Source organism: Pelophylax lessonae, assembly GCF_965119305.1.
Source record: "Pelophylax lessonae genome assembly, chromosome: 11".
Classification (NCBI taxonomy): domain Eukaryota; kingdom Metazoa; phylum Chordata; class Amphibia; order Anura; family Ranidae; genus Pelophylax; species Pelophylax lessonae.
This window is the reverse complement of record NC_138778.1, coordinates 237692285-237716765: the sequence shown is the minus strand read 5'-3', so window position 1 is coordinate 237716765 and position 24481 is coordinate 237692285. Positions and strand designations below refer to the sequence as shown.

Here is a 24481-nt window from a genome sequence, read left to right as displayed (position 1 = left end):
GCCAGGAGCTGAGCCAAAAGCCGCGAACAGGGGGCGGGGCGTGCACATGGAATCACGCCCTAGCTCGCTGCCCGGTGTTCTGACAGATACCCGCTCAGATTGCTATACCCTCGTCACTTCCGCCGGCCGCGCATCATCAAACAGCTGTGCGAGTCCCGAGAGCCGCAGTCAGGAGAAGGGGGCGGGACGCGCGATTGACGTCACGCCCCAACTCGCGGCCCATCAGGACAACACCGGCTGCGAGTGAGCCGGGAGCTGCAGTGAGGAGGGGGCTGAATACCCTCGCGGTCCGGGCGGAAGCATCATGCGGTCCGCCAATGGACCGCGGGCCGCCATTTAGTGACCGCTGACATAGAGTATATAGTGCAGAGGTCAGTAGTATGTAATGTACAACATAGAGTATATAGGGCAGGGGTCAGGGGTATGTAATGTACAACATAGAGTATATAGTGCAGGGGTCAGGAGTATGTAATGTACAACAGAGTATATAGGGCAGGGGTCAGGAGTATATAATGTACAACATAGAGTATATAGTGCAGGGGTCAGGAGTATGTAATGTACAATATAAATTATACAGTGAAGAACGCATAATATTGGTATTCAGTAATCAGTGGTGGCCTAAATGCTCACATGAGACAGAGGTCCCACACCGCTGCAGAGTTCCCACACCACTGCCTCCCATCTCCTGAGACTGAATACATTGTTTCTATGTCTTTATCAGATGATGGGGGATCTAGGTGGATCCTCCGTACTGCTCTCTCCTTTACAATAAAGTCTCCTCTTACCCGGTGATGTGAGGGGCGGCTGATTCTCCATCATGACGTCCTTGTAGAGATCCTTGTGTCCTTCTAAATACTCCCACTCCTCCATGGAGAAATAGACAGTGACATCCTGACACCTTATAGGAACCTGACACACACAATGATACAGTCACCATCCAGACACATCCCTTGTCTGTTACTGGATAATGTCCCAGAATTCCCAGCACCGCTCACCTCTCCTGTCAGCAGCTCCATCATCTTCTTGGTGACTTCTAGAACCTTCTGTGTGTTGTGTCTTGTAGGGATCAGGGATGGAGGTGGGGGGATGGTGATGAGATTCTGGATTCTCGAGGATCTTCTGGTCATATTATGAGATCTCCTTCTTGTCTCATTTTCAGTAGATTTCTTCATTATTACTGTACAGTTCTGTGTTATACAAAGATAAATATCACTCTCCCACAGGGACGTCTTTATATCATCATGGGCCCCTGGGAAAATTAATGTACTGGGGCCCCTACCTGCCAAAGTGTACGCACATAGTCTCAAAAATGAAAGTATAAAAAGATGATAGAATAAAACAGATATTTATTACTACTTTCAATATATTCAATTTAAACAATGAGAAAACATGCCATGAATCAAACACTAATCAACACAGAGCACAGTACGGGGGAGTAGAAGGGGACAGTACAGGGGAGTAGAAGGGCAAAGTACAGGGGAGTAGAAGGTCACGGTACAGGGGAGTAGAAGGGCACGGTACAGGGGAGTAGAAGGGCACGGTACAGGGGAGTAGAAGGGCACGGTACAGGAGAGTAGAAGGGCACGATACAGGAGAGTAGAAGGGCACGATACAGGAGAGTAGAAGGGCACAATATAAGGGAGTAGAAGGGCATGTTACAAGGGAGTAGAAGGGCACAGTACAGGGGAGTAAAAGCGCACAGTGCAGGGGAGTAGAAGGGCACGGTACAGGGGAGTAGAAGGGCACGGTACAGGGGAGTAGAAGGACACAGCACAGGGGAGTAGAAGGGCACGATACAGGAGAGTAGAAGGGCACGATACAGGAGAGTAGAAGGGCACGATACAGGAGAGTAGAAGGGCACAATATAAGGGAGTAGAAGGGCATGTTACAAGGGAGTAGAAGGGCACAGTACAGGGGAGTAAAAGCGCACAGTGCAGGGGAGTAGAAGGGCACAGTACAGGGGAATAGAGGGGCACAGTACAGGGGAGAAAAGACATGGTACAGGGGAGTAGAAGGGCATGGTACAGGGGAGTAGAAGGGCACGGTACAAGGAAGTTGGAGGGCACAATACAGGGGAGTCGAGGGGCACAGTACAGGGGAGTAGAGGGGCACAGTACAGAGGAGTAGAAGGGAACGGTATAGGGGAGAAGGAAACCGTACAGGGGAGTAGGAGGGGCACAGTACAGGGGAGTAGAAGGGCCCAGTACAGGGGAGTAGAAGGGCCCAGTACAGGGGAGTAGAAGGGCCCAGTACAGGGGAGTAGAAGGGCCCAGTACAGGGGAGTAGAAGGGCACAGTACAGGGGAGTAGGAGGGGCACAGTACAGGGAAGTAGGAGGGGCACAGTACAGGGAAGTAGTAGAGGCACAGTACAGGGAAGTAGTAGAGGCACAGTACAGGGAAGTAGGAGGGGTACAGTAAAGAGGAGAAGGAGGGCACAGTAAAGAGTAAGAGGGCACAGTAAAGAGGAGTAGGAGGGCACAGTACAGGGGAGTAGGAGGGGCTCTGTAAGAAGAGGTTTGCTGTTCAGAGTTGTGTTTCTGTTCAATCCCGCCGGGACTTGGCAAAGGCGCATGCACGAACGCGCAAGCACGCAACGTGACAGATGCTGGCGCCAAATGGACTATTTAAACTCAGCCCTTGCTCAGCTCCAGTGCTGCTTTGTCTTCAGCCTTGTTGACCTGAACCTGCTACCTGTATCCTGTTTACCAGTACCAGACCCGGCTTGTCCTGACTATCCTCTGCTCTCCGCCTGCACCGACCTCGACTTGTCCCTTGACCTCCGCTCCAGTCTGCTCCTTCTGGTGCCTGTATGACCGTTTGGCTTCTGACCCGGCTTGTCTCACTACGCTCCTGCCACCAGCACCAGTTGCCTGCATACCTGCTCTGGACCTACCCGGCTATCCCTGTCTGTGGACATCAGCCTGCTTCCAGCTACATCAGGCACTCGTGCTACTCTATACTCGGCACCTCCTGTCTGCACTATCAGGGGTCCTGAGTCAGAGGTGTAAGAGAGGCCTTCCTCGCCGTTCAGGCTCACCTCCAGGTACGTGATAGTACAAAGCAGCCAATCTCAGAGCCTGAACCTCTCCAATGGACGAATTATGCCATCACCTGGCGGCACTTACACAGTCTGTCAAGGAGCTGCAAGAGGGCTATAACCGACTTGAGGGACGTGTCCAGTCATTAACCTTGTCATCTCCTGCAGCTCCTGCATCTCCTGCTCCTGGAGGATCTTCTGCCTCACCGGCTGTAATGTTTTTGCCACCAGAACCCCCGGGTACCAACCCCGGAAAGGTTTTTAGGCAATCGCAGCAAATTTAGATCCTTCCATAATGCCTGTGAGCTATACTTTGCCCTACAGCCTCGTACCTTCTCCCTGGAGGCTACCATAAGGATCCTTGCCTATCAAATCTGAACTTATTCTTCGAAGCTATGGCTGAGTTGAATGAGGACCCTCAGAAGACCAATACTGCCGAAGCGGCCCTTCATACCCTTCAGCGAGGCCGCAGAACGGCAGAAGATTATGCGTCAGACTTCAGACGCTGGAGCGCTGACACCGATTGGAATGACGCCGCCCTCCGCTATCAATTCCGATTGGGACTTTCCGATCCTCTAAAGGACGAATTGGCCCGTGTGGGGGTGCCAGGTTCTCTGGAAGCTCTAATTAATCTGGCTATCCAGATCGATCGGCGCCTAAGAACGCCGTTCAGAAAGGGTAAGTGAGCAACTTCGACCTATGTGGATGATGCCATGAGTCTTCCGCCATTCAGGGCCTACACCCTCAGTCTCTGCCACACCTGCTGCTGACACTTCAGAGCCGATGCAGCTCGGCATGCTTCGGCCTTCTCTCTCTCCAGAAGAACGGCAACGCCGTCGGTTGAACGATCTATGCCTGTACTGCGGAGAGAGTGGACACTATGTGAGATCCTGCCCCGCCAAGAGCCGTAAGTGTTTAACTCTCTCTTCTATCAACCAGGAATCGAGTTCCCACAACTCCTCTCACCTGACTGTCCTTGTCTCCTTACAGCTTCCAGAAGGGGCTATCCGGGTACCCGCCATTATTGACTCTGGAGCCTGTAGCTGCTTCATCGACCAAGAATTTGCTAACCAATTAAAGGTCCCTTTAAAGCTGAGATCTAATGGAATGGCAATCCATTTGGCAGATGGGTCACGTATAAAATCTGGGCTTGTCACTCAAGCGACTCTTCCCTTACCTGCCACCATATCTGGCAACCCCAAGGAACTTCTACGCCTGGATGTTATCACTTCCCCCTTATTCCCTATCATTTTGGGAATGCCATGGCTACAGGCGCACAACCCCTGTATCAACTGGAAAACAGGAGAAATTGAGTTCGTATCCCCTTACTGTTGACAGCTTTGCTTCTTCCAACAACCTCTTCAACCATCTTCACTGCTATGCATGGAGTCTGATGATGAAGCTCGTTCCTCTGTTCCTGTGGTCTATCATGACTTTCTAGACGTCTTCAGTAAAAAATGAGCAGAGACTCTTCCTCCGCACAGACCATACGACTGTCCAATCGAGCTCCTCCCTGGAGCCGAAATACCTTTTGGACAAATTTTTCCCCTCACAGAGCTTGAACTCATAGCTTTAAAGGGGTACATCGATGACAGCCTAAGGAAAGGTTTTATTCACCCTTCCACGTCCCCGGCAGAAGCAGGGATTTTCTTTGTGGAGAAGAAAGACCACTCTCTCCGACCCTGTGTGGATTACCGGGACTTAAATAAGATCACAATCAAAAACCGTTACCCCTTACCCCTGGTACCAGAACTATTCCAGAGACTTCGTTCTGCTACCGTGTTTACCAAGTTGGATCTATGTGGAGCATATAATCTGGTGCGAATCTGGGAAGGTGACGAGTGGAAGACTGCATTTCGCACTCGTTTTGGGCACTTCGAGTACCTTGTAATGCCCCGGCCACCTTCCAGCATTTCATAAATTACATTTTTCAAGACTTTCTGGACTTATTTGTCATTGTATATCTTGATGATATCCTGATATTTTCTGTTACCTTGGAGGATCATCATGGGCATGTAAGGAGTGTTTTGGCAACATGGCTTATATGCAAAACCTGAAAAATGTGAATTTAGCCGACAGGACATTCAATTCTTGGGTCTGGTTCTTTCCACAGAGGGCATCAAGATGGATCCGCAAAAAGTGTCTGCCATTTTAGACTGGCCAGCCCCCACAGACAAGAAAGGGGTACAACGGTTTGTGGGGTTTGCAAAACTTTTATCGGAAATTCATCAAGAACCTTTCTGCAATTATTTCTCCTATCACCCAGTTGACCAGACAGGGTATTCGGTTTCAGTGGACTCCTGAGGCAAAGGGAAATCCCTTTGTGAAAAATTGAGAATTCAACTATCCTTTTCTTCAGCTTACCACTCACAGACCAATGGCCAGACAGAAAGGACTAATCAGACCTTGGAGCAGTATTTACACTGTTTCTCATCTTATTCACAGGATGATTGGGTAACGCTGTTACCACTGGCCGAGTTTGCATACAATAATTCTGAACATTCTGCTATTAAGCAAACCCCGTTCTTTGCCAATTAAAGCTACCATCCTTCCTTCCTGGTCACCACAGTTCCCGAAGGCCCTGTTCCTGCTGTCCAGGACACGGTTAATTTTTTTACCTCCAATAACAGATTACTACAGGAAACTATGGCCAAAGCTCAAGAATGTAACAAGAGGTTCTATGACAGGAAAAGAAGAGGAGAACTGATCTTGGAACCTGGTGACAAGGTATGGCTGGCCACAACCAACCTAAAACTAACCTGCCCATCAAGAAAACTTGGGCCCAAGTTCATAGGCCCCTTTCCAGTTAAAATGAAAATTAATGAGGTGACCTACGAATTACTGTTACCTGAGTCTTTTAAAATCCACCCTGTCTTCCACGTATCATTGCTGAAATCTACATTTCCGGACCCTTTCCCTGGACGGATCAATGGGCCTCCTGAACCCGTGCTAATCGATGGAGAAGAGGAATTCGAAGTAGAATCCATTATTGATTGCAGGAAAAGAGGCAACCTAGTCCAATACTTGATTAAATGGAAAGGTTATGGACCTAAAGATAATTCCTGGGAGCCAGTAACCAATATTCATGCAAAAGACCTGATCCAAGCATTCAAACGTAATCACCCTGAGAAACTAGCCCGTTTGTGCATCCGGAGGCTGCCCATTGGGAGGGGGCAATGTAAGAAGAGGTTTGCTGTTCAGAGTTGTGTTTCTGTTCAATCCCGCCGGGACTTGGCGAATGCGCATGCGCGAACGCGCAAACACGCAAAGTGACAGATGCTGGCGCCAAATGGACTATTTAAGCTCAGCCATTGCTCAACTCCAGTGCTGCTTTGTCTTCAGCCTTGTTGACCCCTAACCTGCTACCTGTATCCTGTTTACCAGTACCAGACCCGGCTTGTCCTGACTATCCTCTGCTCTCCACCTGCACCGACCTCGGCTTGTCCCTTGACCTCCGCTCCAGTCTGCTCCTTCTGGCTCCTGTATAACCGTTTGGCTTCTGACCCGGCTTGTCTCACTACGCTCCTGCCACCAGCACCAGTTGCCTGCATACCTGCTCTGGACCTACCCGGCTATCCCTGTCTGTGGACATCAGCCTGCTTCCAGCTACATCAGGCACTCGTGCTACTCTATACTCGGCACCTCCTGTCTGCACTATCAGGGGTCCCGAGTCAGAGGCGTAAGAGAGGCCTTCCTCACCGTTCAGGCTCACCTACAGGTACGTGATAGGCTCGGTAAAGAGGAGTAGTAGGGCACAGTACAGGGGAGTAGGAGGGGCACAGTAAAGAGAAGTAGGAAGGCACAGTACAGGGGAGTAGAAGGAGCTATTCTCAAAAGTGTCAGTTAGTGTCCAATATGGCCACCGCAATATCGGAATCAGAAAGCTCTATTTGTGGGATGAAATTACATAAATGTTATTTGGGTACAGCGTCGCACAACTGCACAATTGTCAGGTAAAGTAACGCAGTGCCGTATAGCAAAAAATGGCCTGGTCATGAAGGGGTGTAAATCTTCCAGAGCTGAAGTTGTTAACCGGCAAGACTGCCAGTACATTGTTCACACTGATATTTAGGGCAATGATCATCGGTGCAGCCAATCAGTGCCTCCTCAGCAGGACTCTGAGCTGAGAGCATCTCTCTCATACAGCTCAGAGCCTGCACTGATAGCTCCTCCTCCTTCACACAGAAGAGAGAAGAGAGAGCCAATCTGCTCCTTCTCCTCCCACCCCCCTCCTCCTGTGTGCACCATGGGAAGGGTGAACCCCAGTAGCTGAATGATTAAATTCCGCTGCTTAGCTTCACACTTCCCATGGTGCACACAGGAGGAGAGGGGCGGGAGGAGAAGGAGCAGATTGGCTCTCTCTTCTCTCATCCATGCGAGGGAACTGTCAGTGCAGGCTCTGGGCTGTATAAGAGACACTCTCAGCTCAGATTCCTGTGAACAGCAACTCCACTGGGGACCCCGACCCTGGTAGTTCCACCACCGGTATATACAATTTATGTATTCATAGTACTTGTGTGGATGTCGTTATTGATTAGCAGAACATCAGAAGTCTCAAAGTGACTCTGAATACCTCCCAGTGTACAGCGGAGTCAGACTTAACCCCTTCATTACACTCACCTCTCCAGTCAGCAGGCTGAGGACTTCCAGGGTGAGGTTCACTATTGTCTCATTCCGGGAATATTCCTTCTTTACATTCTTCACAAAACTCAAATTCTGCTGATTCTCCATCATGACGTCCTTGTAGAGATCCTTGTGTCCTTCTAAATATTCCCACTCCTCCATGGACAAATAGACAGTGACATCCTGACACCTTATAGGAACCTGACACACACAATGATACAGTCACCATCCAGACACATCTCTTGTCTGTTACTGGATAATGTCCCAGAATTCCCAGCACCGCTCACCTCTCCTGTCAGCAGCTCCATCATCTTCTTGGTGACTTCTAGAATCTTCTCCATGTTGTGTCTCTCGGGTTTTAAGAAGTCACATGGAGGCGCTGTGATGGTCATATGATCACCTGACTTCACCAGAGGAAATCTCTGTATTGAGGAACCAATAGGAATATCATGTTAGAATCCCAGAATCCTCCTCACCTCTCCGGTCAGGTCTGTGTATTATTAATAGAGATAAGAGTGATGTCATGTGACCTCCCAGAATCCTCCTCACCTCTCCGGTCAGGTCTGTGTTTTATTAATAGAGATAAGAGTGATGTCATGTGACCTCCCAGAATCCTCCTCACCTCTCCGGTCAGGTCTGTGTTTTATTAATAGAGATAAGAGTGATGTCATGTGACCTCCCAGAATCCTCCTCACCTCTCCGGTCAGGTCTGTGTTTTATTAATAGAGCTAAGAGTGAGGTCATGTGACCTCCCAGAATCCTCCTTACCTCTCCGGTCAGCAGGTAGATGATCTCCAGGGTGAGGTTTAGTATCTTCTCAGTCATGTGACTCCGGTCCTCCTCCATCCTCATTGGTGCCGTCATTTCATCCATACAGGTCTCCTTGTAGACGGATAACTTTGGGAAATGAAAGTAAGAATTATTTGGATGGTATTGATCACACAATAATAGGATGTGAGGGGGTAATAGGAGGGTTGCTGTACATTTAAGGACTACTGCCCTCATGGGAACACATTTAGTTTGGACTGTTTAGTGTTTACTACATTTTCAAGGTCCTGGGACTCTCTTGACCTGCCGGATCAGAAATTCCCTTTCCTCTGTTGGGTTTGTTTGATTTCTGAACTGGATTTGATTAGTATTAGATCTGCAGACAAGGAATGATAAATACGATCCTTCCTGAGACTTGTTTGCTCTGAGGCAGTGCTGTGAGGTCAATGTTGGGTCATCATGATGTCCAGGAAGGGGAACTTGCTGGCTTTTGGCCGGAGTTGCCGGCTAATCAAAATAATTACCAGAACTCCGGCTGTAAGGCTCCAATCTCCGGTAGCATGCTGACTGACAGGAGTGATGTCACTGTCACTCTCTGCAGTAAGAGAAGGGATTGGATAGCAAGAGTGTGGCAGTACCTGGAAAGCTTCTAAAATGGAGAATAAATAGCCTTTTAAGACAAAATGGTAGATTCTGTGGTACTACAGAAACGATGACAGCCAAGCTGCGCATTTGAGGCCCCCACCTTCTCCCTCATATTTTTCTTCTCTAGCCCTTCCAAGAACGAATGAGAATACAGATAAGAAGTGAAGGCCAGGGATGTAATTGCTACATGCAGATGTTCAGGAGTCAATGGTAGGGGGAGGATTTCTATTGTATTACTGCCAAGCTAGTTTGGGAAATATGTATCTGTGATGTAACTGCTGTTTCCTATATGTGATGTACACGCTTTTTCACTCACTTAGCAAGCGGCCATTAGCCGGGCTAAGCCATTTTCGCTGGCGAATAAAAAGGTTTGATTCCAAAGCCTGAGCCCAAGAAATTCATTCTGGGTTTCAATTTATTTTCTGCAGCAAGAGGATGCTGCTGGTGGAGTAGAGAGCTGTGGGGGAGGAGTCTATTATCTTCCCTCCAATGGCAACCTAGTGTGGGGAGGGGTTTGTTTTCTTGGTTGGCAACTATTCTGTAGTATCCCAGGACATTGTACAGAGTGGCAGTGAGTTCCTGGGGCTCTGAATTCTAGCTTAGGGCACTGCCAGACCCTGTGTCATGGGAAGGTATTGGACTGGCCAACCAGTAAGTGATGCGGTCCAAACAGACCTCCTCAAAGAACAAGTGTCCTTCTTTGTCTTATTTTGTGACCTGCAACATATTTTTTGACTAGTGAGATGGTGAGGTGAAGGCTTCCTTCAGGTGCTGGCGGGAGGTTCTTTAAGGATGTGCAGGTTGCATGAGACGACCATCTAAAACCAAGAGTCTCTATGAGCCCTAAAGCCCCCCCTTACCTCAGAGTCTTGCAGCCCGACTACCCTCTCAGAGTCCCCCACAGCCCTTCAGCCCCACTAAGCTCTCAGAGTTGTTCATCCCAAATACTTCCTAAGAGGCCCCTAAAGTCCTTCAGCTACACTTCCTCCTCAGGGGTCCCAGAGTCCTTGAGATGCAGTAAATAAACCCTCAGAGGTTCTCAGAGTCCTTTAGTCTTTAGAGACCCCTCAGCTCCTCTACTTCCCCCAGAGACCCCTCAGCTCCTCTACTTCCCTCAGAGACCCCTCAGCTCCTCTACTTCCCCCAGAGACCCCTCAGCTCCTCTACTTCCCCCAGAGACCCCTCAGCTCCTCTACTTCCCCCAGAGACCCCTCAGCTCCTCTACTTCCCTCAGAGACCCCTCAGCTCCTCTACTTCCCCCAGAGACCCCTCAGCTCCTCTACTTCCCCCAGAGACCCCTCAGCTCCTCTACTTCCCCCAGAGACCCCTCAGCTCCTCTACTTCCCCCAGAGACCCCTCAGCTCCTCTACTTCCCCCCGGAGACCCCTCAGCTCCTCTACTTCCCTCAGAGACCCCTCAGCTCCTCTACTTCCCTCAGAGACCCCTCAGCTCCTCTACTTCCCTCAGAGACCCCTCAGCTCCTCTACTTCCCCCAGAGACCCCTCAGCTCCTCTACTTCCCCCAGAGACCCCTCAGCTCCTCTACTTCCCTCAGAGACCCCTCAGCTCCTCTACTTCCCTCAGATCCCTCAGTATTTTCCTCCCTCTGACACACTGAAGTCCGGCCATCAGACAGTTTCTAATTAGTGGCCATGCCATCAGACAAGTTTTTTGTTGTGTTGGAAATTGTAAACGGAAACATTTTTTGACACAATACACAGCAGATTGTAACCTATGAAAAAATTATTACACAAATGTGTCATACACCCCCTCCCCCCTCTACCATATCTTACAATGTGGGGGGATTTTACAGTGGATATTTAAAGATACAGAGCCCTAAATATCACCCCTTAGGCTACAACCTGACATTTTTTCAAAAATTTTAAATGGGAGAAAAACAAAGATCTCCCAGTTACTTAATGGAGCTTTTGCTTTGTCTAACGTGAGATAACCCCAAATTGCTCTTTTAATACATTTATAGCTGTGCATACATAACATTCTAAAAACTTACAAGATCTTACAATTTTATACTGATTATATTGCAAAAATGTCAGTTAGTAGTAAATGGGTTAATATTTGGGGCTCTGTATCTTTATTTCCACAGTAAAATCCCACCGTGTTGTAAGATATGGTAGAGGGGGGAGGGGGTGTATGACACATTTGTGTAATAATAATTTCGTAGGTTACAATCTGCTGTGTATTGTGTCAAATAATGTTTCTGTCTACAATTTCCAACCCAAAAAAAACTTGTCTGATAGCATGACCACTAATTTGGAACTGTCTGATGGCCGGACTTCAGTCTCTGACACCAATGATGGAAAATATTCTTCATAGTTTCTTCCTCCTGACCAGCAATGTAAGGGTCTCCATACTCCTGACCCCGGCACTCCATCATTGTGCTGGCTGCATATTGTAATGATTGCCCATTGGCTGCCTGTGTAGTGTAATGATTGCTCATTGACTGCCTGTGTAGTGTAATGATTGCCTATTGGCTGCCTGTGTAGTGTAATGATTGCCCATTGGCTGCCTGTGTAGTGTAATGATTGCCCATTGGCTGCCTGTGTAGTGTAATGATTGCTTATTGGCTGCCTGTGTAGTGTAATGATTGCTTATTGGCTGCCTGTGTAGTGTAATGATTGCCCATTGGCTGCCTGTGTAGTGTAATAATTGCCCATTGGCTGCCTGTGTAGTGTAATGATTGCTTATTGGCTGCCTGTGTAGTGTAATGATTGCTTATTGGCTGCCTGTGTAGTGTAATGATTGCCCATTGGCTGCCTGTGTAGTGTAATAATTGCCCATTGGCTGCCTGTGTAGTGTAATGATTGCTTATTGGCTGCCTGTGTAGTGTAATGATTGCCCATTGGCTGCCTGTGTAGTGTAATAATTGCCCATTGGCTGCCTGTGTAGTGTAATGATTGCTTATTGGCTGCCTGTGTAGTGTAATGATTGCCCATTGGCTGCCTGTGTAGTGTAATAATTGCCCATTGGCTGCCTGTGTAGTGTAATGATTGCTTATTGGCTGCCTGTGTAGTGTAATGATTGCTCATTGGCTGCCTGTGTAGTGTAATAATTGCCCATTGGCTGCCTGTGTAGTGTAATAATTGCTCATTGGCTGCCTGTGTAGTGTAATGATTGCTCATTGGCTGCCTGTGTAGTGTAATGATTGCCCATTGGCTGCCTGTGTAGTGTAATAATTGCCCATTGGCTGCCTGTGTAGTGTAATGATTGCTTATTGGCTGCCTGTGTAGTGTAATGATTGCTCATTGGCTGCCTGTGTAGTGTAATGATTGCCCATTGGCTGCCTGTGTAGTGTAATGATTGCCCATTGGCTGCCTGTGTAGTGTAATGAGCTGCCTGTGTAGTGTAATGATTGCCCATTGGCTGCCTGTGTAGTGTAATAATTGCCCATTGGCTGCCTGTGTAGTGTAATGATTGCTTATTGGCTGCCTGTGTAGTGTAATGATTGCTTATTGGCTGCCTGTGTAGTGTAATGATTGCTCATTGGCTGCCTGTGTAGTGTAATGATTGCCCATTGGCTGCCTGTGAAGTGTAATGATTGCTCATTGGCTGCCTGTGTAGTGTAATAATTGCCCATTGGCTGCCTGTGTAGTGTAATAATTGCTCATTGGCTGCCTGTGTAGTGTAATGATTGCCCATTGGCTGCCTGTGTAGTGTAATGATTGCCCATTGGCTGCCTGTGTAGTGTAATGATTGCTCATTGGCTGCCTGTGTAGTGTAATGATTGCTCATTGGCTGCCTGTGTAGTGTAATGATTGCCCTTTGTAGGCCATGCATGGTCAGGATGGTCATTGTCTTCTCTATTTATTGTCAGTGCTGTTTGTTTAGAGGAACATATTACTAGAATTTATCTCCAAAATTAAGAGAATGTTCCGGCCCCGTAAGTGGGGAAACGTTCTGCCCCTGAAGGGGTTACTCTAGGTTTCCACACTATATATGTGTGTATCATCATCTGCTGGAGATAAAAGAGGTCACAGTGACTATGGAGGAAGAGGACGGACATGACGGGGGGGTTACTGGGTGTAAATAGAAAATAAGATCTTATTACCTCCTCTACTGCAACTTCCAGTAACGTCTCCTCGTTACTTCGTACCACACCCTGTCTGTGTTCACATCACTTCCTGTCTGTCCCTGACATCACTTCCTGTCTGTCCCTGACATCACTTCCTGTCTGTATTCCATAGAGACTTCCTGTCTGTATTCCATAGAAACTTCCTGTCTGAATATAAGTGAGCTCTCCATCTTGTGGAGTTCAGAGGAACTGCAGCCCTGAGAAACATCTCATAATAACCATTCCTATAATATCTATTTTACATGGCTAAGTTCAAAACAAAGGTATACCTAAAAAAACAGATAACTCCGGAAATTCATCTTTTTGGATAAGGAAATGCAAAAATATATCATAAAACATTAAAATATATGTTAATCCACTCAAAATGAAGATGGTAAACATAAATTGCAAGGATGTAATGGTCACATAGGAATGGTGGTGGAGATCTCTTAAAGTAATAGCAATTCCTTAAATGCTTATATAAATAAAATTAATCTTGGAGTGAAAAAAGCTGTAAAGCAGTAAGGGCCGGACGTCAGCCACACTGGTCGCACAGAGAAGGAGCTCCTGTGCTGATGGAAGAAAATCCTTTGCCATCCACCTGATTCCAGCCAAGACACGACCTCACACCCCACCGCTGCATAGAGCACACCTCAAGACTGCAGGGATGCAGCCGTGAGGTGGTTACCTGACAGGACTCGTCTGCGATGCTGCAGCGTCATGTCCCTGGCTCACGGCACTCCCTGTCAGAAGAGGACAGAGGTTTTCCGTGCATGGAGGCTCCCCACGCCATCCAGTGCAGGTAAGTGCTTCTCTGTCTGGGGTGGCAGTCTGTGTTGCTGTGTGTTCCCCGTGTCTGTGCCTGTGTGACCCCTGTTCGATCCCTGCGGGGATCGCTTGTGCAGATCTGTATGTTGCCGGGGGGTCCCTGTCCCTGTGTCACCTAGGTGCATTGTTGGGGGTGCAGACGGTTGTGATCATGCGGCGACCGCAGCGGTGTATTTTCGCGGGGTCCGCCATTTTTTTGCTATGGGCACACATGTGTAGCTCCTCTGGGGCGATCCCGCATGTCATTTTGGCGCCATCTGCCGCCATTTTGTGGGTGGTGGAACGATCGGTCCGGCCGCATGTTCTCGGCCATTTTGGCGTAGCCTCCAATGCATCCCTATGGGGCAGCCATTTTCCCAGGGTCTGGCTTTTAGTCCAGCCCTCTCCAGCAGCACTTCCTTTTCCATCAGCAGCAAGGACACTGGTAGCAACGCTCTGCAGGCTCTGCAGGTTATCACTCTCAATTTCCCTCTGTATATCACTTCTGGCTCAGTTTCTTTTCTCCTTTGGGGGTCTTTCATCACTGTAGCAGTAGCGGTGGGCTGTGCACACCGCAGCGTTCTTAAAGGGACAGTACACAGTTTTTTTTGCACTGTAGTTTGTTCTGATAACTTGAGCCATGGATTCTCAGGAAAGCAAGTTTCCTCCAGCTTTAGTGGGGGGCCCCAGTTCTCCTGTGGCTCCGCTGCGACCTGATCTGGCTGCTGTGGTGGCAACTTTGGTGGCAAATATGGAAATGCTGATGTCTGAACGGGCTGCGAGGAAGAGGCCCAGGTTGTCTCTCTCTTCTGATTCAGATGGGGATATGGCTGTTGCTGCTGCTGTGAGCGTGCCCTTTTCAGGGTCCCGCTCATCCTTAGACCCCCCGGGGTCTGAGGGGGAGGCTGAAATGAAGGGTGTTGATACATCCTCCCCAGGGTCACCTGAAGAACGGGCGACCATGGATGAGTTAATTGTTTCTGTTAAAGAAACCTTACATTTAGAGGATGAGCCCAGTCCTCCGGGCGTTGTGTCATCTTTTGGGACACACAGGACCCGCAAGTCGGCGCAGGTTTTTCCCTGCCCAGCTGAGTTTCATTACACTGTTAATGAAATGTGGTACACGTTGAAACGCCCATTCCTGGTTTCTAGTCGGTTCAAATTGCTTTATCCTTTTGCGCCGGCTACGGACTCGCGATGGTGTGTGCCTCCACAGGTAGATCACACTGTGGCCGTGTTGAACAAGGCTACCTTGGTTCCTACTGAGGATACCCCGGTTTTCCGGGATCCCACGGACCGGCGGTTGGAGTCTCTAGCGCGTCATTCCTATACGGTGGCGGGTTCGTTGCTCAAACCCGTTTTCGCGTCCGTTCTGGTGGCTCAGGCGGTGGCTGATTGGACAAAGATGCTTAAGGGCAATCTCGTGTCTGATGGCGTGCCGTCTGCCCGGCTGGAAATCGTGGACCAGATCCACCAAGGAGTCATGTATTTGTGGGATGCGGCCTTGATTGAGGCCCCATTAGTGGCTCGCCTCTCTAGTGTCGCGGTGCTTAACTGGCGACTGATATGGCTGAAGAGCTGGTCGGCCGACCAGTCCTCACGGAAAACGGTTGCTGATTTTCCCTATGCTGGCTCTCGCCTTTTTGGCGAGGCGTTGGACACCTTGGTAAAAGGCGTCACGGGGGGCAAGAGCACTATGCTGCCCCAGAACCCGAAGAACAAGTTTTTCCGAGGCAAGCGGGGTTCTGCGCCTAAATCCAATCAGGGGTCCTTTCGTGCCTTTCGGAACCAATCCAAGGGCAAGCCCTTCAAGGCCCAGGGCAGCCAGAAGAAGCCCTGGGTGGGTAAGCAGAAGTCCGGCAATGCCGGCTCGGTGGGTCAGTCCTCCTCTGCCTGAAGGGGCACCCTCACCCATTTCTGGGGTGGGGGGACGTTTGAGTGGTTTCCTACAACCTTGGCTGCTCCGGGTATCGGACAGGTGGGTTCAGGAAATCATTCGATCGGGGTACAAGATCGAATTCCTTTCCAGGCCGGCGGACAGATTTTTTCCCTCAAATCTTCATTTGTCTCCGGGGCGTCTGCAGGACCTGCACCATGCGGTGCAGGACCTTCTATCTCAGGGGTGATTGTCCCGGTGCCTCATCGGGACAGGTTTCTGGGATTTTATTGCAATCTGTTCACTGTGCCCAGAAAGGAGGGCAAAGTGCGTCCTATTCTGGACCTGAAATCGCTGAACCGCTTCATACGTGTTCGGAAGTTCCGTATGGAGTCTCTCCGCTCGGTGGTGGCCTCCCTGAGTCCAGGGGAATTCCTGGCCTCGATAGATCTGAAGGATGCGTATCTACACATCCCCATTTTTGAGGGTCATCAGCGGTATCTTCGGTTCGCTATCGCAGATGACCACTACCAGTTTGTGGCGTTACCTTTCGGTCTCGCTTCAGCACCCAGGGTTTTCACCAAAGTGCTGGCGCCGGTTCTGGGCCTGCTGAGGGCACAGGGCATTGCGGTCCTGGGTTACCTGGACGATCTCCTTTTGAGGGCAAGTGTCAGCCAGGACCTGGTGCGCGATCTGTCCATCACGGTACAGCCGCTTCAGGAGTTCGGATGGACCATCAACGTTCAAAAATCAGCGTTGTCTCCATCGGTTCACCTTCCCTATCTGGGAATGATTCTGGACTCTGCTCAGGCAAAGGTGTTCTTGCCGGGGGACAAGCTCCGGACCTTAAAGGACGAGGTCAGGTCCCTCAGGGACAACCCGTCCTCGTCACTCAGGACCTGTATGAGGTCTCTGGGGTTGATGGTGTCTGCCTTCAAAGCGATCCCCTTTGCTCAGTTTCACACGCGGGCTCTCCAGACGGAGATCCTGGCCAGGTGGGACAAACTGCCTCAGTCCCTGGATCGGAGTGTCTCCTTGAGTCGTCAGACCAGATTGGCTCTTCTGTGGTGGCTCCAGTCCCCGTCGGTGGCGGAAGGCAAGTCCTTCCGTCCGTTGGTGTGGACGGTGATTACCACGGATGCCAGCCTGTCGGGCTGGGGTGGAGTCCTGGGCAACCTGTCTGCCCAGGGCACTTGTTCGGAGGAAGAATCCTCCCTTCCGATAAATGTGCTGGAATTGCGAGCGATAAAACTCTGTCTTTTCCAGTGGTTGGGCCGTCTCCGGGGTCTGCCTGTCTGAGTACAGACGGACAATGCTACCGCGGTGGCTTACATCAACCACCAAGGGGGCACCAGGAGTGCTCGGGCGGCCCGGGAGGTGACCGACATTCTGTCTTAGGCCGAGACTCATGTCCCGGCTATCTTAGCAGTTCACATTCCGGGTGTGGAGAATTGGCAGGCCGACTATCTGAGCCGCCAGACCCTGGACCAAGGGGAATGGTCCCTGCACCCGGAGGTCTTCCAAATGCTGTGTGCGAGGTGGGGATCCTCGGACGTGGATCTGTTTGCATCTCGGCTAAACCGAAAGGTGGGAAGGTTCGTGGCAAGAACACGTGATCCTCTGGCGGACGCCTCGGATGCGATAGTGGCCCCTTGGCATCAGTATCGTCTGATGTATGCCTTTCCCCCGATTCAGTTGTTATCCAGGTTCCTCCGCAGGCTAGCCTCAGAACCGCACCTGGTGATTCTGGTGGCTCCGGACTGGCCACGCTGGTCCTGGTACGCCGACGTTGTTCATCTGGCAGTGGCGCCTTCATGGCGTCTGCCTCTGCGGGAAGATCTCCTGTCTCAAGGCCCGATCTTCCATCCTGCTTTACAGTCGCTGGCTTTAACGGCCTGGCTGTTGAGACCCAGGTTCTGAGGGACAAGGGTCTCTCCTCTACGGTTATTACTACTCTAATCAAGGCTAGGAAATCCTCCTCTGGTAAGATCTATTACTGTACCTGGAAGGCTTATTTCGCCTGGTGTGAGTCCAGGGGGTTCTCCCCTCGCTCGTACTCGGTATCAAGAGTGTTGGCCTTCCTCCAGTCTGGGGTGGACCAGCGCCTGGCGCTGGCCACGATAAAGGGCCAGGTGTCCGCACTGGCTGTTCTTTTTCAACGCCCTGTGGCGTCTCATTCCCTGGTCCGCACCTTCATTCAGGGTGTGCGACATTTGGCTCCTCCCAGGAAGGAGCCTCTACCTCCATGGGACTTGAACTTAGTTCTGTCCGTGTTACAGGGTGCTCCGTTTGAAAACATACGGAAAATATCGTTGCCTCTGCTGTCCAAGAAAGTTGCCTTTTTGGTGGCGATCACTTCGGCTCGCAGAGTGTCGGAACTGGCAGCGTTATCTTGCCATTCTCCGTATTTGGTGATTCACCGGGATAAGGTGGTCTTGCGTCCGCAACCCTCCTTTCTTCCTAAGGTGGTCTCTGAATTTCACCTTAATGAGGACATTGTCCTGCCTTCGCTTTGTACGAAGCCTAAGCATCCAAAAGAGGTTGCTTTGCATTCCTTGGATGTTGTCAGGGCGATCAGGGTTTACCTGTCGTCTACGGAATCTTTTCGGAAGACGGATTCCCTCTTTGTCCTTCCTGAGGGACCTTGGAAGGGCATGGCTGCGTCCGCAGCAACCATTGCCAAATGGATCAGACAGACCATTGAACAGGCTTACGCCTTGAAGGAACAGGTTCCGCCCTTCCCTGTTAAGGCCCACTCTACCAGATCTGTGAGTGCGTCCTGGGCCTATTGGCATCGGGCCTCGGTGGCCCAGGTGTGCAAGGCTGCGACTTGGTCGTCGGTGCACACTTTTTCCAAATTCTACAAAGTAGATGTTCCTGCATCAGCTGATGCTTCCTTTGGCCGCAAGGTTCTCAGTGTGGCAGTGCCATGAAGGACCCTTGTTTTTTTCTATGGGTCCCTGGCTGTTGGTATTTGCTTTCCTGGGCTGTTGCTCCTGTTGAGCATTGTTTTTTTCTGTTGCCCAGAAGGTTATCTTACTGTACGTGTAAGATTCCTTTCTCTGATGTGGGTACTGCGTTGCCTTTTCTGCGGTTGCGTCTCCCACCCCTCATGTCTATACTGCTTTGGGACATCCCAACAGTGATGACTTAGAGGAGGCGGCGACTGTCGGAGGACGTAAGAGAAAACGGAATTTTTGTAAAATCTTACCTGTAAAATTCCTTTCTCTGAGTCCTCCGACAGTCGCCGCCCCTCTTTTGGGGTTCTTATTACCTACTGCTATGCTACCAAACTGAGTTGGGAGTGGTGATGCAGGGGGGGTATTGACCAGATGGGACAGCCCGCATGGGTGTGTATATGCTAATGTCTTTGTCTTTGGAGTAAGTCTATATACCTAGCTATTCCTGCGGATGGGAAGTCAATACCCAACAGTGATGACTTAGAGGAGGCGGCAACTGTCGGAGGACTCAGAGAAAGGAATTTTACAGGTAAGATTTTACAAAAATTCCGTTTTTGGAACTCACCGCTCCTAATCTGCAGATGGAGGTCATGCGGTGCTGAGCCCCGGGATCGTTCAGCTCCAGCAGAGAACTTTACAGGCCAGCTACACCTACAATCCGCATGTCGGCGGACAGCTCTCACCCTGCTGACCCTGCAGACCTCCAACAGAGCTCCACACAACGCTACCTACTCCGCACCACACCACACCGCCAGGGGAAAAATAAGCCTCCTCCCCCGGCTACACTGCCCTATCCTCCGGATGAGGATGCGGCGGGCGGGCCTCTTCACCGGAGACTGTGCCTTCAACACCCTTACCACCCTGCACCTCTACTCTAACTGGGGAGACAGATCAACATCCCTGCGGGGGACCACTCAGGTCGGAGGCGGCTTCCCTTTTGACTTCTGGGCTTCCAAAATGGAACTGTCCCTGCATGCAGATTTAGACGCACTACGTCAACAGATCTCATCCACGGACTCCACCGTGGCCACCGATATCGCTACTCAGGAGGTCCACAAATCTTGCATAACTGCACTGGAAGCTGCCTCCCGGGACCGCCTACGCCAGCACCAACTCCGCATAGAGGATGGGGAAGATAGAAGAATATCAGGATCCAGGGCCTCCATGAAGCCACCTCTGGTGCACACCTCAGACCCACTGTGATTGCCATTCTAAACCAGTTCCTGGGAAGTGAACTGACCACCCCCATTGAATTGGACAGAGTACATAGGGTGGGGGGTCCTGGAGGTGGAGGAGACGGTCGCCTGCGTGATGTGTTATACAGGGTTCATTACTATACCCTGAAGGAAGATATTATGAGAAAGGCACTGGACTTTGATGGCTCTTCCGTACACCTCTACCCTGACCTGTACCGGGAACACACTTCATATGCGGTGGGTGGTCCATCCCTTGCTGGACTTAATGCACCAAATTGGAGCCACCTACACGTGGGGACACCCCTTCAGCATCAAAGTGACATTCAACTCCCGCAAGTTTGTGCTTTCTGGTCCTTCCTGGGACATGCTCCAGTGGATATCCTGAATTGGCTGGACCCCGCTGAAGACCGGTTGAGACAAAGGTCCCTGGCCCCCTTACACAGAGGAGGCGTTGCCCCCCCCCCCCGCTCCAGATCTACCTCGATCAGATGTGGGGCTCGATTACCCCAATCCCCGGAGGCCTGGTGACTGCACCTACTGCTATTGCTGCTGAGATCCCTTCTACTGACCTCCCCATGCTTTAACATGCTTTTCCCCACTTCCCTCACCCTTGTTTCTTTTGGAATGGCCCTACCCCTCCCCTTCACTGATATTATAACCAGATGGGTTTTGGGGAGGTCGAACATCTTCCACACTGGCTCTATGCCCACCAGTTCCTGCTGTCTTGTTTTACGTTAGTGATGCCTCTCTCCTCTAGCAGTTGCAGTTCTTCACCCCCTTGCGTGTTTGTATGTTGAGCTCTGATCCTATTACCTCTCATAAGGTGTACTCATGTATGTCCTCTAGGTCTCCTGTGATGCCGGACCTATCCATAAGTTCTCACCTATTTCTTCATCTGTACCCCCCATAGGTTGAGCACAGTCTGTGCTAGTATCGTGATTATCACGTGGTGTCCTGTTATCAGGCGCCATAGTTTTTTACGGCTCCTCTCTGGGAGTCCCCCTGTTTGGTACTAGGTCTTCTTTCATCTGTTTCTACTCTTCCCTTGTGTCCCTCGTTCTACATCTGTTCTCCTTCTTCTCTTACTGAGATGGGGACCTTTATCCCTTACTGCTACTCCTGATCTTCTTTCCTCCCCCTGTTTTCCATCTGCATGCACCCCGCTATGGCCCATACGATAAGTACACCCCCCAGGTTGACTCTGGGTTCTTACAATGTTCAGGGCCTCAATGATGCCTCTAAGAGGGGTCAGGTTCTTTACCAAATTCACAAATGTCATGTGAATGTTCTGCTTCTACAGGAGACTCTTTTTTGTTCTAACTCTGTCCCTTCCTGCTCCAACAGGTACTTTAACAGGTGGATACACAGTACTAATCTGCTACAGAAGTCCAAGGGGGTATCCATTGTATTCCATAAGTCTCTTCCTATCGTCCTGATAGATCATGTTGCAGATCCGCAGGGCAGGTACGTGGCGTGCTGGTTAAGTTTTTTCTCTGGGGATTGAAGTATACAGTTGCCAATTTTTACCTACCGAATGCCAATCAGGTCGCCTCGGCTTTGCAGTACCTAGAGCTCCTTGCTGGGTTCGCAGAGGGGAAGATTATCCTGGGTGGAGTCTTTAATCTCCCCCTGGACCCTGTCCTGGATACCTCTTCCTCCCGATCATCTATTTCTTATGTGAAGTTGAGAGCCCTTAAACGCTCCCTGCATGACATGCACCTAGTTGATGTGTAGCGGGGTTAAACATGCCTAAAGACACTGTTTGATATGTGGGAAGGAACTAGGCTCCCTCTAGTGGTAGCTGCATGGAATTTCCTGGGCTGTGACTTCCTTTTCACAAGATGAAGAAACTACATCTCCCAGGCTGCTTTGCAAGATCCAGGAACTAGGCTCCCTCTAGTGGTAGCTGCATGGAATTTCCCGGGCTGTGACTTCCTTTTCACAAGATGAAGAAACTACATCTCCCAGGCTGCTTGGCAAGATCCAGGGTGCACGGCTGCACCGCACGGCACTATGGGGGAGGTTATTTAAAGGAGAGAGAAGCGCGCGAAGGGGGGCCTTTCTGCGCTGGACTCTGAGGAACCAGCGAGCGAGAGTGAAGGACTGACACTGGATATTGGGCCAGAGCCTTTTAGCCTGGAGGGACGACGTGGAACCGTCCCATCTCAAGCACGAGGCACATTCCTGGAGGTCATACTGCTGTTTGCCGAGACCGGAAGTCATCCGCCAGAAGGACCCCGCGCGGCTGGCATATAGCCAAAGGACTGAGACCGCAGTGGAAGCGCGCGAAGGAGAAACTTCTGTTGGTGAGAGGGCACATGCCCAATAACTGACTTTATCTGCTGAAGAGACAGTTTTATCTACAGATAGCGGTAGCGCAGCAGGAGGTGATAAAACCCCGGGGTTTATCACCATACTCTCTCAGGAGACTCATAGACAAACAATAAGGTCTGTAAAGGAGTCGCCAGAGGCTTATCTCTCTCGCAGAAGTTATTGCTCAGTTACGCAGACACCCTGCGGTGACAACTAACAGCTCGTTGTTTTCTCTCTCTTGATCTTTATTCCTAATCTGGATTACAAATGAGCTCTATTCAATAACCTTGCTAGCGAAGATCAACAAGAAAGAAGAGAACTCTGGGGGAGGGACTCAGATAAGCCCACCTACCTGGTACTGTGTCTAGCCTTAATGCAGGAGGAGTGTGGGGGTATTCTTTTACCTTTTTAAAGCTGTTTTAAATAACCTTTTATGGACTTGTATTGTATTGTATTGTATCTCCCCTATTCAATTTGATATATAGTAAACTAAGTTTGGTTAATTACAATCTTGTGCGTTGTTCCATTGTGTCACCCAGAAGGACTACTATTCAAGAAGGTAACAAGGTATTGTTGCATAGTGAAGTATTGTATTCCAACCTGTGTATCTATTTGATAGTCCAGTCCTATTCTGGGTCAGTTGTGCCTGAGGAGGGATCGAGCCAATTTGATTGGGTTGTTAGGCAGGGTGTAGACCCAATAATATAATCAGCAGCTCCTGCGGGGGTGGTGCTACACGTGGGGGCTCGTCCGGGATTTCTACAGTCCTGCAACACAGCCCTCTCAGCCCCAGAATCCCCTCCCATGCAGAAATGGATCCTGTCGCTGCTGCTGAGTGGTGCAAGGAAGAGAATGTCATAGTGGAAAATGGCCTGGTGGTTGAAATCAAGGGAGAAGCCTGGACTGAAGAAAAGCTCCTCCCTGTTTTAAGGGCACTATCCACAGACAGGAAATTCTGGGTGATTGACATAAAAACTGACACCACTGCCCCACACACGTATGCACTGTGTGAGTGGAGGAAAGGGGTCCCTGATTATTTCAATGGAAACAGTGTAAAAACTATTGACCAAACAGAACTTTTCCTGATACATCCAGGAGTTCCTACTGCGGGTCCCTCATCCACCACCCATGGGGTATCCAGCCAAGAAAAAGGTGTCCAAGAAGGGCATCCTGAGTCATCACCTTTGTCGACTTTTAGCTCAGAACTGTGTGCTGTTCTTGGGGAGATTGTGGCAAAATGTAGCAGGGACTCCTCGAGCTATCTGATGACTGGATATAGGAAGCTCCGGACATTCTCTGGGAAACAGCCTGTGCCTTCAGCAGAAGATGGGTTCGAAGAGTGGCTAGATACCGCCACTCAGGCTTTGGAGGAATGGGAGGTACCAGAACAGCACAAGAAGCAGAGGATCACAGAGAGTTTAAGGGGACCTGCATTAGAGGCTGTACGTAATCTAAAGCTTAGCAAGAAGAACTGCACTGCACAGGATTATTTGGACATTCTGCAAGATGTGTTTGGTCAGACGGAGAACGCGGCTGAACTTCTCTACCAGTTGGACCACTGTTATCAAGAAGAGGGGGAGAAGTTGTCCGAATTCATTAAACGTTTGGATAGGATTATCCACCAGATTCTGTTAAAGAAAGGAATAGACCCCCGGAAAATAGATGAGACTCGTGCACGACAGGTTCTGAAAGGGGCTCAACCTTTAGATCCCATTGCCATACTGTTACGAACTCGTCGAGATGGCGGCATTCTAGAATACCCCGATCTGATTCGAATGGTCAGAGAGGAAGAGGTCATGTTGGACAACAAGAAGAAAAGTCGGCAGTTTGACTCAACTGCCCGGGTTGGAGTGATAAGTGTGGAAGAGGGTGACTCTCAAGTTGAACTCCTAAAGACCCAAGTGTCTCAGTTGATAGAAATGGTGTCCATCCTGACTGGTCAGGTATCCACTCTACCCAAGGGGAGTATATCGGAGAGGCCAGATGAACCTGTTAGTCTCAGCACAGATCCAGAGCCACGGCCTGCAAGATTGTTAACTTGTTTCAACTGCGGGGGAGTTGGGCATGTTAGAAGGGTATGTCCCAGCTCAGGAAATGCTGCCGCGAAACCTCGCGAGCCAGCGGGAAACTTCAGAGGACACCGGTGAAGGAGTCAACCGGGTGTCCGCCAGTCTTAAGGGACTCCAG

The 24481-nt window shown here is 50.0% G+C and overlaps 3 protein-coding genes and 1 pseudogene across 4 annotated transcripts in view; 1 reads left to right on the top strand and 3 right to left on the bottom strand.

Annotated features, from left to right (window-relative positions):
- LOC309567520 (uncharacterized protein) overlaps positions 1–24481 on the top strand; it is a gene marked incomplete at its 5' end in the record, with an annotated part of 1161679 nt that overhangs the window by 739141 nt on the left and 398057 nt on the right. The window lies entirely within an intron of this gene.
- Positions 1–24481, bottom strand: part of LOC309566962 (uncharacterized protein) — a 162345-nt gene that overhangs the window by 12808 nt on the left and 125056 nt on the right. The gene's annotated exons all lie outside the window — the stretch shown is intronic.
- LOC309566963 overlaps positions 1–24481 on the bottom strand; it is a 130751-nt pseudogene that overhangs the window by 12555 nt on the left and 93715 nt on the right. The gene's annotated exons all lie outside the window — the stretch shown is intronic.
- LOC309566964 (uncharacterized protein) overlaps positions 1–24481 on the bottom strand; it is a gene marked incomplete at its 3' end in the record, with an annotated part of 90765 nt that overhangs the window by 1545 nt on the left and 64739 nt on the right. Inside the window, exons 2-6 of the mRNA XM_082272283.1 lie at positions 8430–8558; positions 7949–8083; positions 7659–7862; positions 996–1187; positions 786–909 (exon numbers count right to left, since the gene is read on the bottom strand). Of these exons, the coding sequence (XP_082128409.1) occupies positions 786–909; positions 996–1187; positions 7659–7862; positions 7949–8083; positions 8430–8534 (760 nt within the window). The 5' untranslated portion in view covers positions 8535–8558. The remainder of the gene's footprint in view (positions 1–785; positions 910–995; positions 1188–7658; positions 7863–7948; positions 8084–8429; positions 8559–24481) is intronic.